This window comes from Amblyomma maculatum, chromosome 9, assembly GCF_055883805.1.
Source record: "Amblyomma maculatum isolate TAMU_Amacu chromosome 9, ASM5588380v1, whole genome shotgun sequence".
NCBI lineage: Eukaryota > Metazoa > Arthropoda > Arachnida > Ixodida > Ixodidae > Amblyomma > Amblyomma maculatum.
The window spans coordinates 115,303,958-115,322,451 of NC_139352.1; the positions used below are offsets into that span (position 1 = coordinate 115,303,958).

The 18,494-nt window shown below is 43.4% G+C and overlaps 1 protein-coding gene across 1 annotated transcript in view; it reads right to left on the reverse strand.

The window, feature by feature from the left end:
* The window catches only part of LOC146180199 (mutS protein homolog 4-like), a 59,236-nt gene that overhangs the window by 39,716 nt on the left and 1,026 nt on the right, over nucleotides 1–18,494 (reverse strand). The window contains exons 2-9 of the mRNA XM_084579433.1: nucleotides 17,939–18,063; nucleotides 14,029–14,123; nucleotides 13,190–13,237; nucleotides 10,387–10,554; nucleotides 8,132–8,204; nucleotides 6,066–6,130; nucleotides 4,234–4,304; nucleotides 1,937–2,064 (exon numbers count right to left, since the gene is read on the reverse strand). Of these exons, the coding sequence (XP_084435559.1) occupies nucleotides 1,937–2,064; nucleotides 4,234–4,304; nucleotides 6,066–6,130; nucleotides 8,132–8,204; nucleotides 10,387–10,554; nucleotides 13,190–13,237; nucleotides 14,029–14,123; nucleotides 17,939–18,063 (773 nt within the window). The remainder of the gene's footprint in view (nucleotides 1–1,936; nucleotides 2,065–4,233; nucleotides 4,305–6,065; nucleotides 6,131–8,131; nucleotides 8,205–10,386; nucleotides 10,555–13,189; nucleotides 13,238–14,028; nucleotides 14,124–17,938; nucleotides 18,064–18,494) is intronic.

The window sequence follows — 18,494 nt, forward strand, 5'->3', positions numbered from 1 at the left end:
CAGCTCTTAAGCCTGCCGGATTTCTCAAGCCCGTTAGAGCTCCGTGTATTCCGTTCGACCAAATGGGGATGAATACCCTCGGCTCTTTCTCTTGGACGCAGGCAGTAAACAAATGGATAGTAGCCGCTACAGATTATTTGACTCAATATGCTGAGAGAAAGGCAATCCCTTTTGCACAGCTTCCAAAGTAGCCGAAGTTTTCATGCACAACATCGTCTTGCAGCATGGCGCCTCTTCGTACGTCATTACCGACAGAGGAACAGCTTTCACTTCGCAGCTAATCGACCACATATTTGAGCTGAGTTGCACGACCCATCGCAAGACCACAGCGTACCATCCACAGAGTAATGGCCTTACCAAAAGGTTGAACAAGGTGATTGCGAACATGTCAATGTGCAGCACAAGACTTGGGATGAGGTGCTGGCGTACATCACTTTTGCATACAATACGGCCTTACAGGAAACAATGCGCGTTACGCTATTTCGACTTGTGTATGGACATGAAGTTCAGAGCATGCTTGATTCCATGCTTCCATGTCCAGATGATGACCAGCTTGCCCCAGATGCCCAGCAATATGCCCTCCGCACTGAGGAAGCCCACCAGCTTGCCCACGTGCATATCGTGCAGTAGCAGACCTCTCACGCACGCTGTTAAAACCGCTGCCACCGCCAGGTTGACTACAAACCTGGTGACCAAGTCTGAATGTGGACACCAATTCGCCACCCAGGCTTGTCAGAGAAACTCCTTTCCCGCTACTTCGAGCCGTACAAAGTGTTGCGTCATGTGAGTGACCTCAGTTATGAAGTTATTCTAGACGGCGCCGCACAACCACAACGTTGAAAGCCCAGCTCCAACAATGTGCGGTTGAAGCTGTACTACCCACATTAATGTACGGCCGCCGCTATGACCACTGTCTTGTTTTTCATGCCATCCTTTCCCGCCGTCTTCATTTTTCTCCATTCTTTTTCTCGAAAAAAAGGAGGGGGGGTTAATGCCACCTAGCATTGCCAGATGGCGCATGATTGAGGAGTGAAGGATGATGACATTAGAAGGACGACAAAGTGTCGCTCGCTCTTGAGCTGCTTGCTGCCATTGTGTCTGGGCTAACCCCCTGTCATAAAAGCTATCCTTGGTATCCTGAGTCATCGTGTACTTGACAATATTATCTTCAAGCACTCATATAGCAAGTACATGAGCTATTCGATAAATAAGCAGCACAAAAAAGCAGATATTGAAATCAACCACCACAGAACCGAAGTGGTCACGATACCTCACCGCCATCAGGCTCGTTCACACTTGCAACTTGCCGAGGTTACGCGACCGTTTTGGTCGAAAAGCGACTGTCGCAAATGGTCACATTGGTCGAAAAGCAACAGTTGCAGGCTATTCGACCACTGCTCGATTTTCCAGCTTTACGACTGCTGGTCGCAAACCGTTAAACCAATCAGCAGCTCAGCTGACGTAAACGTAAGTTAGCTTTACTCTATGTGGTGAACAGTCAAGGTAAACGAGATGTGGAAGGTGACCCGCAGGTCGCATTTGCAAGTGTGAACATTGGTCGTGCTGCGCAGCTCTCTCGTCGCATGCCCTTTGCGACTCGCAAGTGCGAATAGACCTCTAGTCGCACGGCCCGGATGTGGGCGGAGCAAAGCGATGGCAACCTGCTAGTGGTCGGCGCTTGCTCAGTTCACGTTCCGAAGACATTCCAAAATCTTGAATGTCTTCATGTAGCTTATTCAACTCGAATGGCATTTCAGCCGAATGCTTTCGAAACACATCTTGTAGAAGCGCAGGTTTGGCATTCGAGTCGAATAATATTCAGTTTCGAAACGCCCCTGTAGCAGGAGTATAAGTGCATCTAGAACAATTACACAGACACTAAACGTATATACGCGACACATACATGCACAGAGGAGAAAAGTGTAGCCGCACAGACCATAGTTCCGCTCCATGCACATCCCCCTGGCCAGCGTGTGTGTGTAGCGCAGCCTGGTGGTGCTGGCCGCAGCACCACTGTTGTCGTCACTGCTGTTTTCCACCTCCGTCTCCACCTCCATGTGGTAGCTGCAGCACGCAGAGACGTCCTATTGTGAGCACGCTCGTCTCGGCTGTAAGAGGACACTGTCCTATCCCTACACAGTTGTTATGGCATCTTAACGCTTCAGCATTAGAGGCCCTGCTCTCCATAGAGCCTGGCGCCGCCGCTGTAAGCAAAAAATCGAGTGTGGTCGAGGGCAGGTGAGATGGCCAGGTACATAGATTGTTCGATGGGCTGTGATGTCACAAGGCCACATGACATGACCAAGTTGGCAAGAGACCAGACAACTCGTGTTAGCCTTTAAAATGAGAGGGTGAAATGAGAATCGAAGCCTTGGGGATGCTTTGGATTGCAACAGATACGCTGCCACTAGGTCACACAGGCATCTGCGTGGCATAGGGCCCTCTTGCAGTTAAAGCGCGTCCTTGTCTTTGTTCAGTGGTCTTTGACATATTTTGGCAGCTTACGGCTGCTGATGAGTGTACGTTAAATATACTCATGGATTATCGGTTTAGTGATTAATTAGGAAATTAGCAAAATGCGTGTATGCAAAAAAGGATTGGAAAAGAATCGCAGATGGAAACCGTCAAAAATTCGACAGATGCTTAGGACTGCTTAAGCTTTAGCATGCGGAAATGCGAAAGTGTTATTCCTTGCGACCGCAATTTTTCAGACACATATGAAAGTTCATTGTACGAATTTATGCGTTTGCTTATTTGCTACGCACCACATTGACATATTTCATGCCTTTTCACAGTAAAGTGACGGCTCCTGAAACAAAAGGGGCTTTGGCACTATACATAGATGGTTAGCTCGCCATAGCGCGCACGTTTACAGCTAACCACTTGCTATGACTCGCGATGAACTTCCCGTCGCTCAGATGTGCTGCCCTAGTTAGTGGCTTTTGGAAATCTGGTGATGATGTGCGGTCATGTGACGTCACAGAAGCAACTACCACCTGTCAGGAGGTACCAGGGACACACTTAATGGGTCTAGTATTGACCAATCAGTGGCTGACTAGTACCTGAGAAAGGCAATCTGGTGTGCTGGACCGTAATGTCTGCTGCCCGTGTTACCAGGAGCGACATATATATATATATATACACACAGTAGGACCCCACTATAGTAAACTCTGATATAGTAAAGTGAAACTGAAGTCCCAGTTCATCTTCCATAGATGACTGTACATTTTTCCCCCTTTAAAGTAAAGATATTTTTGGTAAAACTAGGTTAGAACAAAGTGTGCCTGGTCGTGGCGACGGCTTCCCACGAAATGACATCGTCGCAGCCGCGCTACCCAGGATTGCGAGGCAAATTATGAAAAAAGAAAAAAAAAAAGAAAAAAAAAACAAACACCATAGGGTTCATTTTTTTTAATGGCCTTACCACTAGGCTTGGCAGCACTAAGGAGAAGCCAACTTTACGTAGGCCTTGGAACCACGAGAGAAAGCACAAAGTGCGTAACGAAAAAAATGTAAAGCTGCCTACAAACATGAAAAGGAGGCGCAGTCCATTCAGAAAGTAAAGAAGAGTAATAAAAGTGCTGTGAGAAATAAGAAACGGCCGAACATTTGCATCACTGTGTGGCACGAAGCACGAGGCAGCTGTGGCAAGAGCTGGAGGTGCGGCGTGTTCGGTTTTGCAGCGCTTGACTGTCAAGTGCATTTCTCATCTGCTGCCTTTTAAAAGGCAGAAACAGCGGGAGATGACGCCGTGTTTATGCAAGGCTTTGGTTTTCACATGAAATCAAACTTGTTTGTATCCGTAGCCTTGATGCCCTTATGCCTAAACGGTACTTCCACAAAATGTAAACAATATATCTTATAACTGAAAGAAGAAAATGGCACGCAGAGACAATAAGAGAGATGTAGAAAGTATTTTAGAGTTTTTTTTCATAAAGCAACAAGATGTGTTTAGTAAACAGCCATTTAATTACCAGTCAGCTTCTTCAGGACCATATCATCACCAACAGCTCATATAGTAAAGACCCTGATAGAGTAAAGATTTTTGCCGGTCCCAGTGACTGTACTATAAATGGGTTCTACTGTATTGACACTCACCAGGCATATGAGAGTCACCGCAGGTCATTTCAAGCATTTCACACACACAGGAAGTCATGAGTATCACAGAGCCTTTCAAATTCTGGAGAAGCATATGGTGCTTACAGAAAAAAGAAAAAAAATGCATGCACTTGCTTTATGACATTCGGGTACATCGATTCCAGCTGCGTCATCATGTCAAAATGGGTGGCGATGATCACGAATGCCTAGAAGGAAAGATAAAAAACAAAAGCTTCCACTCAGCCGTCTTTAGAATCATACACTTGTTGGAACACTTCAGGAACCCCAATACGGCTGCTATGAAAACGTTATGTGCAAAAATATGTGCAGTTCTCATTGCACTACTATGCTGATGAACTGTTAGAACCGAATAGCTCATGATAAGACTACTGCATTTTCTCCAAAGATTAAATTGTAGTCAGAATGCACTGCAGAATAGCGTGAGGTGCTTTTTTCTTTATTTCTCAAGTTTTATGTAAAAGAATAAAGAATAAATTGTGGTTTCCCGTGACCAATCATTATGGCTCCGTCATTTCCCACCAGTTTTCTAAAAAAAAAAAAAAATAAGATAGGGTACGGGGAATGCTGTGCAGCCAAGAAGCTTGCTTCACCGTCGTCAGACAGCCTTGCACATAGATATGTCGAATTTCAAAACCTGCCAATTTTGTAACAAAATTTCAATCTGATTATAATGAACAGAGAGTGAGTGACATTACCTGCCAGAAATGAGAGCGTTCAATTCTTTCCTTCTGCATTTGCTTTGTGCCGATTAGACTTCAGCGTGTGCATGCTATGCCTCTGTCCATTTTCCTCTACTGCATCAACTGGGAAAGCTATTGACATGTTTTATCGGAATCAATCAAATGACAGAGCAGATGACTGTGAGAATAGTCATATTGTGTTGGTGTACAAAAGAAAGACTTAATAGGCAGGAATTGATGTGCTGAGATTAGGATTTTATTTTAAGTGTCTATAACTCTGTCCCAGAAACACTTTCAATCTTCATTGAGCTTTTCAAGAACGATTGAAGCATCCGGTGCCACACAGGTGTTTTGAATTGCCATTGAGCAGTTTCCTTCCTGTGCACTAGGTGGCATCACAGTGGCGTTGAAAATATACCGTAACATAAACAAGCATAATGTTCTAAAAATGTTCTATGTATCATGCCTTTTAAAACATTTCTGTATCAATATTTGAAGCTTTATTGTATTCATTTGCTTTTATTTTAGATCTCAGTGACGACGAGGGTGTTGACGCCCGCTCAAGAATGTGCTTGAAAACTCCAGCGCTTGAGGAAACGGCTTTTGACCCAAGCAGGCTCGGACTCCATTACACTTTTTTTATTTATTTACAAAATACTGCGGACACTGAGTCCAAGCAGGGTGGGTGAACAAGTCAATCAAGGCACAAAAGAAAACGCAACACTTCAAAAAAGACAACACAGTATAGCAGCAATTGGTTAAAACTCATGGGACAATGGATTAACTAGCTGATTCCAATCTGTTACTGTGCGTGGAAAGAACGAAAATTTGTAAGTGTCTGTTCTAGCGAATATAGGGGTTAGGGAACTGGGATGGTGTTGATGAGCTTGTCTGGTTGGTGCTGGCGTTAAGTATGATGACGGATCCAAACCGAGTTTGTTATGTAAAAACTGATAAATAAATTTTAATCTAAGCTTTCTTCTTCGATGTTCAAGTAGTTCAATTTTATTTGTCTCCATTAAAGTGGTTGGGGAGTCAGACCTTGCATATTTATTGAAAATAAGTCTGACAGCTCTTCTCTGTATTCTTTCCAGATTTTTTACGTTAGATTTAGTATACGGGTCCCACACTATGCATGCATATTAGAGTTTAGGTATTCGAGCTTGAAAGTTGGCGTGTGACAACCTTGATCTGCATTGAGTTGAATGCAGATCAAGTTCAATGAGGATCAAAAGTGTTCGTATGACCGAGGTTGGGTGAACTTACGTCAGAATCGATGAGTTTCTCGGTTATGGCAATGCACATTGCTGAGCCTTCCTCTTCACTGGTGCCTACACGAGGAAAGAAGAGAGGCATGTCATGCCCTAAGGTAGCCTTGACACAGTCATCATCATCATCATCAGCCTGATTATACCCACTGCAGGGCGAAGGCCTCTCCCATATTTCTCCACTTAACCCGGTTCTGTGCTAGCTGCATCCACTTGACCCCTGCGAACTTCTTAATCTCATCCGCCCACCTAACTTTCTGCCGCCCCCTGCTACGCTTTCCTTCCCTTGGAATCCAGTTTGTTACCCTCAGCGACCATCGGTTATCGTCTCTTCGCCCTACATGACCTGCCCATGTCCATTTCTTCTTCTTAATTTCCACTAGAGTGTCGGTAACTTGAGTTATTTCTCTGACCCACTCTGCACGCTTTCTATCTCTTAATGTTACCCCTACCATTTTTCGTTCCATAGCCCTCTGGGTTGTCCTCAACTTAAGTAGAACTCTCTTGGTTAGCCTCCACGTTTCAGCCCCATAGGTGAGTACAGGCAAGATGCAACTGTTGTATACTTTCCTCTTGAGCGATACCGGTAAGCTGCTAGTCATAATCTGCGAGTGCTTGCCAAATGCGCACCATCCCAATCTTATTCTTGTTATTTCCTTTTCATGGTCCGGATCTGCGGTTACTACCTGTCCTAAGTAGACATATTCGCCTACTACTTCCAGTATTTCGCTACCTAATGTAAACTGCTGTTCCTTCCCGAGGCTGTTGAACATTACCTTAGTCTTCTGCATATTGATTTTCAAGCCTACCTTTCTACTTTTTCTGTCTAGGTCATCAATCATTATTTGCAGTTCATCCCCCGAGTTGCTTAGCAAGGCAATGTCATCAGCAATTGACACAGTCAGGGGGCCTGGAAGAAGGCAACCTTGGTTATATAGACCTCTGCAACGAGGGCTTCCTGGACATTGCCACACTGCTGGCTGACCTGTTGTGCTCATTCAGTGATAGTGCTGTGGAAGCGGCAATGAAACTAGGTAGTCTACAGCAGCGAAGAGAGCAAGTGCTTCAATATCCTTTTTTATTTGACGCAAAGGTGCGTGCATATATATATATCAGTGGTAGCCAAACTACAGGCTCTGGTGGGTCTAAGTGCACTTCGTAACTCTCTGAAATCTCTATACCCCCTTCCTCATATTTCTGGGGGCCTCCCTCATATAGCATGCCACTCAGAAACTTCAATTAATGCTTGGGTCCCCGTACTGCAGTGAAGCACTCTCCTAAGGAATGAAAGTGGCAAATTCAGAACAGCGTGCAGGCTTTGCAGACAAGCATCTAACTCAGCTGCTCTGAACAACAACCACATCATGCAAGACACACTCTCCAAGCTGCTTGCTTCACAATAAGGGGCAGCACAATGCAGAGCAACAATGATTAATTGTGGTGCAAGAGCCATATTCACTCTGACCACCAGCTTTGTTGGATGAAATACGAAAATAATTGGTCATATGTCCCCTGTTTCTTTTACTGCAGCTTTAGACTAAAAGGATTATCGATTGTGGCTCTTTGCACGTGCCTGTCTGACTACCTGGCTCCTCTGCCTCAAACATCTGCCTCCTTCTCCCTTAAATATTACACTGGAGGTATTTCCTTTTACTTTGCCAAATATGCTCCTATTAAAAGTGGCTACTCAGCCAATGTTTCCCCTGAGCACTAAAGAAAGTGACCTTTTCTGTGTTCATTCTTGCCTTAAGACTGCTAGCTTTTTTCATGTATATTTAACAAGCCCCTCATTTCCTTCCTTCTTGCCTGCAAGTGTACATGCGAGCGAAGGCACACACGCACTCTCTCTCTTTCTGTAAATTGTGAGTTCGAAAAGGCCCTCCCATCATCCTTAGCATTATCTTGGAACAAGAGTGACAACAGAGTAAGAAATAGACAAGCTGCTGAATGCTTGACAGTTCATAGTGCTGAGACATACCACACACACAAAGAAAAGAGTAAAACATTGAAAAATACTTCACGCTCTGCACTGATGGTCCATATATGTAAGCATAAAAAACTAACCTCTTCCAAGCTCGTCGATGATGATGAGAGATTCATCGGTGAAGTTCTGCAGGATGTAGTTGACCTCCCGCATCTAGAGAGCACAAAAACAAATACATATCACCTCTCATGTTTGTATTGAGGAAGCAACAGTAGGGTATTGATCCTATTTATGTGACATCAAAAGCAAAATGTGCCTATGTAGGCAACCATGGCATGCAACAAAGTGAACATCAAAATCAAAACGCACCTATGCAGACAACCATGGCATGCAACAAATGGCAGTAGGCTTGTGCCACTTAAGCAGAGCAATCTATCCGTCCAGAAAGTCAATTAATGGCCTCCCACCCAAGGTGTAAGCGGTAAAGCGGGCAAACTCTGTAAGCAGACTCCAGTTGATATCTTCTGGGAAAAAGGGTAGTTTATCAGATTAAACTTGAACCCACACTGCTAATGCCGATTAGGATGTGGGCTACTCTGCCCCTTTGCACAGTGCCCACAGTCTGAGGATTCAGTTTTAACCCTTGAAACTGCATGGCAGCTGGTGCAGTGCAGGGCTGCTATGCAGGAGCCTCTTGCTACCTGGCTACCCTTCCCGACAGTGATATCCCCGAACAAGCTGTTCATGTAGTCGAGGGTTCGACGGCATACCGTCTGGTCAGGAATCATGGTTTGTTGATCGATTCACTGGTCACTCACCATGGTCAATTTTAAAACAAATGACGTTTCGGGAGCGCTACGGCTCCCTTGTTCACAATGAGCCGAACAAGGGAGCCGTAGCGCTCCCGAAACGTCATTTGTTTTAAAATTGACCATGGTCAGTGACCAGTGAATCGATCAACAAGCTGTTCACATAACAGCACACCAACCTATGCAAAGAAGGTGACTTGGACTTTGAACTGTTTCAGCAAGGTGCTTTCTCCCCCTTTTTATTATAAAAAGCAGTTTTCTTTGTAAAGAATCATCAAGCTAGATGAGTTGACACAGCTCCAACAGCATTTTGAGATGAATGCTTCTAACTGTAGGCAAATGAACATCAAGCTTGCTGCAAGTATTGCTCTACCTATGCTATAGCTTGTCTAAGTCTCCAGAGCAAACACTAATGCAAAAGACCACACAAAAGGCCATACCTCTGCCTGCCTCTTGATGAACAAATGGTAACAGATGCACTCTTTCTGAGGGGAGGGGGGGGGGGGGGGGAGGAGGTTCTGTGTCACAACGCCCCCTGACATTTTCTGAGTGCTCCATCCCCCCTTTTCTCCCACCTTTCGACCTTTATATTTTACTATTTTGTTTTTTAGCACTCCCAAAAAATATTTCTGGCTGTGCTGCGCCATTGGCAGCAGATGCTTTTAAGTGCACTAAATTATGAAGCGCAGCTATAAGGGGCACCATACTGGCAGGCTGTGGATTGATTTCAGCTATCAGCTGTGTTGTGTAAGGCCATTTAAGCACATTCCTGCATGTCAGCTTCATCCAGACGCTCCTGCGATGGCTATAGAACTGAGCACGTAACCTCACACGAAGAAGCAGAATCCCATTGCACTGACTCATGGCACAGCTTGCCTGCAATGCACAAACAAACCTTTGCACTTATACAGTCCAACCTGAAAAATAGTCTCATACATGGGCAATTAGATATACAGAGAATGCTTTTCTGCAATCCAGAAGGAGCCAGCTAGTGACACATAGTGACATGCTGCTTCCAGAGGTGTAGCCTGCTATGCATGGAAACAGCACTGGATGGTGGTTTGGAACTAGGCACTCCCTAAAGTAATATGTCTCATCCTGTTACCAATACACACACTAAACATAACAACCTCACAAAAATTAGGTTACAGCAGGTTTTCACAGAGCCTTCAGCAGTGAAACACACCCAGGACTGCCGCTAGGCTTTAGTTAGTTAGCTTGGCTTCAACCTACATGACAGGGATGTGGTGTGGAGAGTATGTTTAACAGACCGGAGGCCTCCTTTAAGCACATTCTCCTTGTCATGTGGTATGACAGCACTTCAAGACACTGGCAGTGGTGTGCTGCATCATTCAATATGCATGAAAGTTGTACTGACAAAGAGCTCCATAAATGCAAACAATAGTGGTTACTTTTCAGAAAGCATTGCCAACAGGATGTTCAGACTGCTCAATATAAGCAATAATTTGATGTATCTGGTTTCCTTATATCCAAGTTCGATAGTAGAGCTTGTGTAGATTACTATCGCAGCACTTGTTACGTCCTCCTTTGTAATGAGGGCATAACAAGAAGGATGCTGCACAGACCTCCATGAGGAATGTGGAGCAGTTGGTCTCGATGTCGTCCCGGTGCCCCGTGCGTGCAAAGATCTGGTCAGCAATGCGAAACGACGCATACTTTGCCGGGACGAAAGAGCCCAGCTGGGCCATCACTTGCAGCACGGCCACCTGCTTCAGGTACGTCGACTTCCCGCTCTGCAATACAAAGCAGTGTTCAAGACTAAGGAGAGCAAGGAGCATGCTCTTGACAGTGCTGCCAGGAGAAAAAGAAAGCATGGAAAAGAGCAACAAAGTTTGTTAATATTAACAGAAAAGAAAAATGCCTAACACAGTTTCCACTTGCATTCTGGACAACAGCGTCCATAATTTATTTCTTAGTAAAAACCGATTTGTTTTGCCTCTTTGCTGCTAGGAAAACAAATTCAAAAATTGAGCTTAAACATGGCATTTTTTTTTAACCGGAATTTCAAACGAACTTGCAACACCCCTAATGGTCACCACCTAGAACTGAATTAGGGTATAATGTGGCCTTCGAGATCTAGGTTAAAAAAAAAAAAAAAATTAGAGGGTCTCTTAGATGTCTCTTGAGAGGAGAATGGCAAGAGCCTACCCTTCCTCTTCTATCATTTGTCTCTCATCGTTTCCCTGTTACTGACGTTCGTTGCAGTACTACATATAATTATAATTGGTTTACAGGAAAGGAAAGGCGTAGCATCTGTTCCATTTCTCCAGCAAGTGTGAGTTTGGACAGTACACCATCGCTCCTGCCGCTTAGCATTCTTTAGCGCACGCTCAAGTGCAAGATTGCAGATGGCAGGGACGCTAGACAAGGAAAACACATCTCGCGGAATCTCGCACACAGATCCAACGTTTCCTAATAGGAGGGGGCTTGACAGATCTCGCGCTAGGGGATTTTGTTCCCTCATATCAGAAAGGCTTTCGCCTTAAAGAAAGAAAGAAAAACAGCCTGTGAAAACAGCCAGTGTCAGCACTAGACATTTTCACTTTCTATTTCCTTGCTCTGCTTTCAGTGAACGTAGCCCCTCAGTCATGGCAGCCTCTCAATACAAGTCAACTTAGTTTGTCCCCTGAGTACCTTCAGACAGAGCTTCATGTGGCAAGATATATTAAAAAAACTAGCATGTACTTGAGACACAAGTTAAGGACTAAATTATGGTTCCCTCGGTGCTGCTGAATTTCCTAAATTGACGTATTCCTACTTCTTTGCATTGAATGTTGGATGATGGTGTGGAATATGCAAAGAGTTAATTTTATTTTGTATTTGCAAATGTTCCCTCTACTTGTTCTCTACAGCTGCAATATGCATAAACAAAAATAAATGAATAAAGTGCATGTTTTTTTGTTTTACACAAGCAATTACTTTTTTTTTGGTAGCTTCTGGCAAAATGTTGAAAAACCTTTTGTGCCACTTTATCGCTCACGTGTAAAATGTCACTCCAGACACTGCTACGCAACATGTTGGCTTATAAAGTCTACCATTTCAAATTGACTCAGGCTATGTGGGATATCGTAGTGGAAGGCTCCAAATAATTTTGACCATTTGGGGTTCTTTAATGTGCACTGACATCACAAGTAACTATAGGTCCCCTGGCTAAGGAGTCAAGCCTGTTAACCATTAAGCCAGCATGGTGGGAGCATAATTGACAGACAGAGTACGTTGTGACAGGCTGACTGTAGTGTATACGCCAATACACAACTACTAGGATAAGCCATTCCTTCTGCCCTTGCATGCCTTTTAATACATGTGCAATGTCCCACACAGCGCTAACTTCCAACTAATGTTTATTCAAGGAAGAAAGCATGGTTTTATACCACCGCGTATCCCATGCGCCAAAAGAACATGCACTAGCAAGTCATATCAGCCAGATACGCAATCTCCTTTGGCAACAACGCGACAGAAGGATTACTTATACAATCATCTTTCAAAAGAGTAATGCTTTTTCTGCTCCGAATAAGTTGAGTCAGCTATGCACTAAAACTTCGTCAGAAGCCAAGAAGGTGATAGTCTGCACAAAGAAACATAAAGAAAAATTTGTTAATTGCATCCAAAATGTAGTCTATCAAATACCCCTATCCTGTGGCAAGCAATATATTGGTCAAACGGGCAGATGCCTCAATGATAGGCTTCGTGAGCATGGCCGGGATGTCAGTAACAGGTGTGGTAAAGGTTTGTCGGCTCATTGCCGTGATTGCAATTGTATTCCTCTCCTCAAAAAAAGTATGGTTTTAAAAGTGCACAAAAACCGGTTAATGTGTGAAATAGTTGAAGCTGAATGGATTACTCTTTTGAAAGATGATTGTATAAGTAATCCTTCTGTCGCGTTGTTGCCAAAGGAGATTGCGTATCTGGCTGATATGACTTGCTAGTGCATGTTCTTTTGGTGCATGTGATATGCGGTGGTATAAAACCATGCTTTCTTCCTTGAATAAACATTAGTTGGAAGTTAGCGCTGTGTGTGTCTTCTTTCTCTGTCCTTGTCTTGGTGCGCTACATTTTGTTCCCTTCGATCATGTACCAACAAGCCCAAGTATCTACCCTTATGTGCAATGTATTTGCGAATGAAATGAGGCCTAAGTTTTCAAGCTTTCTGAGGTCTAGCTGGCCTTGCATGCAGTTTTTTCACCCTTTTGAGACAATAAGATGATGTCACTAGCACCAGTGTGTCTCGGGCTCTAGGTCAAAGCAGGCACAAAATTAGAGTGGCAATGCATTTTGCAATTGTAAAGCTCACACTGGTCATTACTAGTAAAACAACTGGTAATTACACTTTTAACAAAGCTTGTTACTCTCTGCAGAATCGGAACTCACCATGTTTGGTCCGGTGATGATGCTGCAGTTGTGAAAGGAGCTGGCATACTGTAAAATTTGAAGAACACGTTGTTTAACATGCAAAAGAAAAAAATATATGCAGCTCGGATGTGCACATTCCTGCTAAGCTGTTTGTGCTTGCTGTGAGTTGACAGTAATTTCACTGGTTAAACCCGTGCTAAGGCTTTCTGGTATATTCATCTAGGCTTGGTAATTTGAGAAATGAGCAGACATTGCGACGAAAACCACACAGCTGCTACAGATCTGCCACAGTGAGAACTACTTTCTTGCCCTGGAGACAGGCAAGGAGTCTGAATCGTGTTTTACTTAGTAAAGTCTGGGGCAAACTAAGGCTACCACGAAAGCAGCAACAAAAATAAGTGCTGCTTTCAACGTGCTAAATTCTTTATGAGAAGAAACAAGACAAAATGTGAATTGACAACCATTTACTAACAAAAGAAGGCTTTCCTATTGGTACAAAACAAGCACATGTGCCAGCAGGTTAGAAGTGAGGTGCAAAAAACCAAACAGGTGTACAAGACGAAATAAGACGTGAAAAGTAAAAGACCTGAGGCACAAGCTTGGCCTTATTTGGTGTTGATTTTTATCTTTCATCTTAAGCACCTACTTGGTTCTTTGCATCTCACTTCTAACCTCATTGGCATGTGTCCTCGTGGTAATTTTTGGCACATGACCTAGAACTGGTGCCTTCGGAGGCCATGATGCTCTCAGCTAACTCAGACATTACTACTCGCTGGCAATCTTTCAGTGAGACTCTATCATGCAATATGTGTCTCTCTCTGTAAACAACAATGATGATGGCTGAGAATCCTCCTTACCATGTCATTTGGGACAAAGGTACGCATTCCAGCCTTGTCCAGCACCGGATGACGACCCTCAATGACGATCAGGGAGTCAGTGAATTCAGGACAGACTGCACACAAACAGACAGGAGGTGTTGGCCCAGGAAAGTGGAGTATGGGAAGTGAAGCATAGCATACGTCAACTGAACGGTTATAATGCCCCATGTAAGAACGCTTCGCAGCAATTATTCTTATTCATTTGTTAAGCTTGACTGGGCCTTTTAGGGAACTGAATGAGCGGTGGTTGTGTATTATTAATAAATACAAAAAGCAAGACTAACAAGAGATAGAGTACAGAAATATTACAGAGGACACTTAAGCTCTGCCTTTACTGGCATGGCACAATAACATAGATTACCAGCCCACACATAAAGCTCGGCTTTAACCAAACCGTATGAACATGCCTGCATGGCTTAGGGGTAACGTGAATGCAAGGGTCCAACACAGGTGCCGGATTTCTGGAGAAAGGGGCTTTTAAGGTATTGCATTAAAAAAAAAAGAAAGACAACACATTTAGTGTGGTTAGTTCAAAGGCGAATTAGGTGCACCACACTTCAGTATACATCATACTCTCATTAACCACATTAAGTGAAAGACCAAGTGACATATGTAAAGCCCCACTTTAACCAGGTCATACAAACATGCTGGCATGGCCTGGAAGTAGCATGTGGCCAATGACCAGAGTGTTTTACTTGGGATCGATGGGTCTCGTTGAGTTAAATTCCCATCACAAAGTGCTGCCCATGTTGGCAACTCCTGCAAATTCAGCCAGGACATGCGGGCTCATGACGTAACACAAACTGCTGACATGTACATGAGCTCATTGCGCAAGCATCACTGCTGCATGATGCTGGAGATTTCAGATTCACACAACAGCTAAAAGTGGCAGTGAATAATCCACAGTAAAATCTCATTACCTCTTTCGGGACCTCCCCAAAGACCACCATTCATGCATGAACGACCGTTTTCGATGCACTGCTGAGCGCAAATTTCTATGTGTTAGAACACATAGCCCCACCTAGGCAGATAGTATGACAAGGGTAGTATTGAGTTCCACTTGGACTAGTTTTTTTTGGTTGGCGGTGACATAGAGAAAATGTTTATTCAGACGGTGGTTGGCCTCAAGTGTCAACAAAAATGGCATCAGCCCCTTCTCAGGGTGCAGTACAAATTCGACACCATTCACCATTCTGCTGCTTCTGCTGTGAATTTTTTTATATAATTGAGTATGCAAAAAAAACTTCATAAACTATGAAAAAATTGGGCAAATATTCGCCTTGATCTTTAACCAGCTGGTGGCCGAAGGAAAGCATACTTTCAATTTCAGCTTGCTCTTCAAACAGTTGCGCATCCTCCCTCTGCGTACCTGCTTCTTTATTTCCATTTACTTATATGTCAGAAACCTATCATAGGATTTCAGCAGCGAGAAAAGCTCAGGCATGTGAAGTGGCTCATCTAGAACTTCAAGTGCGAAGTACTTTCAGCAGAATTGGGGGAAGTCGAATGCCTAGCTTTCACAGCACAGCTCCTGGAGCTCATTTCCAACCTTGACAGCAAACTAGTAGATTACACTCCGCTGCCCTCAGCAAAACATGTGGCAAAGCATGGCAGCCATAGGCTGAGAAAGGTTTGAAAACCCAAAAGCTGTAGGCTAGCTATGTGCAGAGGAACTGTTTTTGTCAATTTAGCAATGTTGCTATGAGGATAGTCCACCTTAAAAATGGACTTCACCACATAATATATGAGTTGCACGATAATTTGGCTTCAGTGCATTTCGCTAGTGCAATTGGGAGAATGGGTAAGTTAGACACAACAACCACTGCAGGAACTGAATGGCGACCACTGCTTTCAAACCACATACAAAAGAAAGGAAATCTGCAGATAAGCCCATGATATTTTAACATATGTATAAGAAAAGAGACAGTACAGCACATTTTGTGTGATCTGATTTATATTCATTGTGAAGTTTTAATTTGATATTCATGCCTTTTTGAGTCTTAGGGTGACTTCTTCAGTAAGTTTGCAGATATTTTTATTCTGCCGCGTATAAGTTATACAAAACAGATTATATGCATTCGGTTGATTGCCTGAATAGCTGCATATCAGTATACATTAGAGCAAAATTATGTAAATATTTCCTTTAAAACAATCTTTTTTTTTTTTACCAAGACCATTCAGGGTCATCTGTGTTATTCTACAGTCCTGACAGATTTAATGCCAAAAAGAAACTTAAATATATGCAAGCCATATTTTAAAAACTAAGAAAAGAGTAATTGTGCCACATTTTGCACATACTGAATATCTTTCATTATGGTTTCATGCTTTTAAAACTGTTTGTAGATTCTTTTGTCCAAAAATATGCAACAAATTTTATAATGCTTAGGGCAAATAATATTCACATGTATGAATGAGCATTCAAATAGCTAGAGTTTGGTATATGTTACACCATGGTTGTTTAAATACTGCATTTATAAAAAGTTTTTTTTGCAACCCCTCAGAATCGCCTGCCTTTTGGCCATTCTGAAAAGCTATTTAAACTCCCGTTAACTCAAAAATATGAATAATTCGAACAAGAAGTGCCGTCATGGCCATTGTCTGTACAAATCTATGGACGAAAATACAGCCCAGCAGTATACAATTTCAATTTTACTTCTCTCAAATTCACATCGTCCCGCTGCTGACATCGGGTGCCCAGATTGACTAGTCACGCCATTTAAGACACTGCCTTGCACATCACTGGTCCTTCAGTTTTATGTTGGGATGGCGTCCTACCATTCCAACATCACTCATATTTCCCTCTAGGTTTTACATCTATACATGTTTCTTCTGCGCCTCAAGTACGCTGATCCGTCGTGTTCTGAGGATGCTTCACTACGCACGCATTAGGTGAAGCATCTTTAAAATGCAAAGGGGCCATTTGCTAAGAGGTGTCGCGGAGGCATGCACTGATGGTTCTGGGTAACAATCCCGATAGCATGTGCAATGCAAAGAACTTGACGAGATCACCAAATATCATCGTTGTCACTTCGCTTTCATCTCCAATGTGCAGACATCCGCATGCCAAGTATTCATTAGATAAAACTACTGCAATGCAAGCGTTTCTCGGCAGTTGTTATGGACATTCTTACACTAAAGCAAACACATATGAAGGAAGCCAACAGTAACCGAAACTAAGGAAAGCACAAAGAGATTTTTTTTAACTTTGTGGTGTTGCTCAGTGGGGAATTAGTTACATAACCATTTTATGGCTAAAAGATAACTGGTTTGAAAGTTTGGTTAAATAGAGTGACAAATAGCATATGAGGGCATCGATTCATGCAGTCTTGATGTCATAGGTAGCACAAGAGGGTTCTCTCCAGCCGCCATACTGACTGTTTGATAACTTTCCATATGGCACTTTTAGTAATATATAGCATGTTCTATGTCCACTGTTTTGGATGAGCGTAACAATGGTGAACACTCTCAGGGTTAATTAAGCACGACCTGCGTAAACCGGAAAATAAAGATAGAGCAGCGGCTGTTATAGCCCAGTTGGCAGAGCCCCATATGGTACACAAAGAGGTGGGTTCAGATCCAACCAGTGGTGAGTGGTTTTTTTCTTTACGTTCTGATAAATATCTTCAAAGCATAAAATGATACAACTACAAATAACCACCGATCAACACCAACAAAAAAATTCTCCTATGGTTTCCTCAGTTTAAGGGACAATTGGGATCCTTCATATGCCACTGTAAGCATCTCACTTCCCATCCTTGCCTGCTCATTGCTCAATATAAAAAACGACAATGCGTCGATCAGCTGGCTGTGACAGCTATCTGAATGTATAGCAGGTTTTCTTGCTGAAGGAAGGATGTCAGCTGCCACAGAAGTTGCGGTGAATGCTCACCATAGTCGGACAATGTGCAGGCCTCGGCCAGAGAGAGCAGGAAGTCAATGTTGGCGACAACCTCGGCAAGCTTGTAGAGGCAGCCAATGTTGAGCACAATGTCACGCAGCACCGAGGACAGGACACTGCAGACCGGGCAGTCCATTACAAGAAGGCAAGGATGTCACTGGAGAACTGAGAAACATCCAATAACCTACAAAATGCTAGGTTTGGTTTGTGGGGTTTAACATCTAAAGTGACTCAGGATATGAGAGACGCAGTAGTGGAAGGCTGCGGAAGCAAAGACCACCTGGGGTTTTTTAAAATGCACTGATATCGCACACGACACAGATGCTTTGCTTTTCGCCTCCATCGAAAAGCGGTCTCCGTGGCCGGGATTTGATCCTGCATCCTTAGGCAAAGTAGTCTAGCATGGTAACCACTGCATCACCACGGCGGGTAAAAAAAGTTTGGTAACTGCATGTGTAAGAACATGTTGTAAAGAACAAGCATGCGAAAGTCCAGTTTTGAATACTGAAACAAGTCAGACAATTTATAATTCTTATGGGTGCAGTTA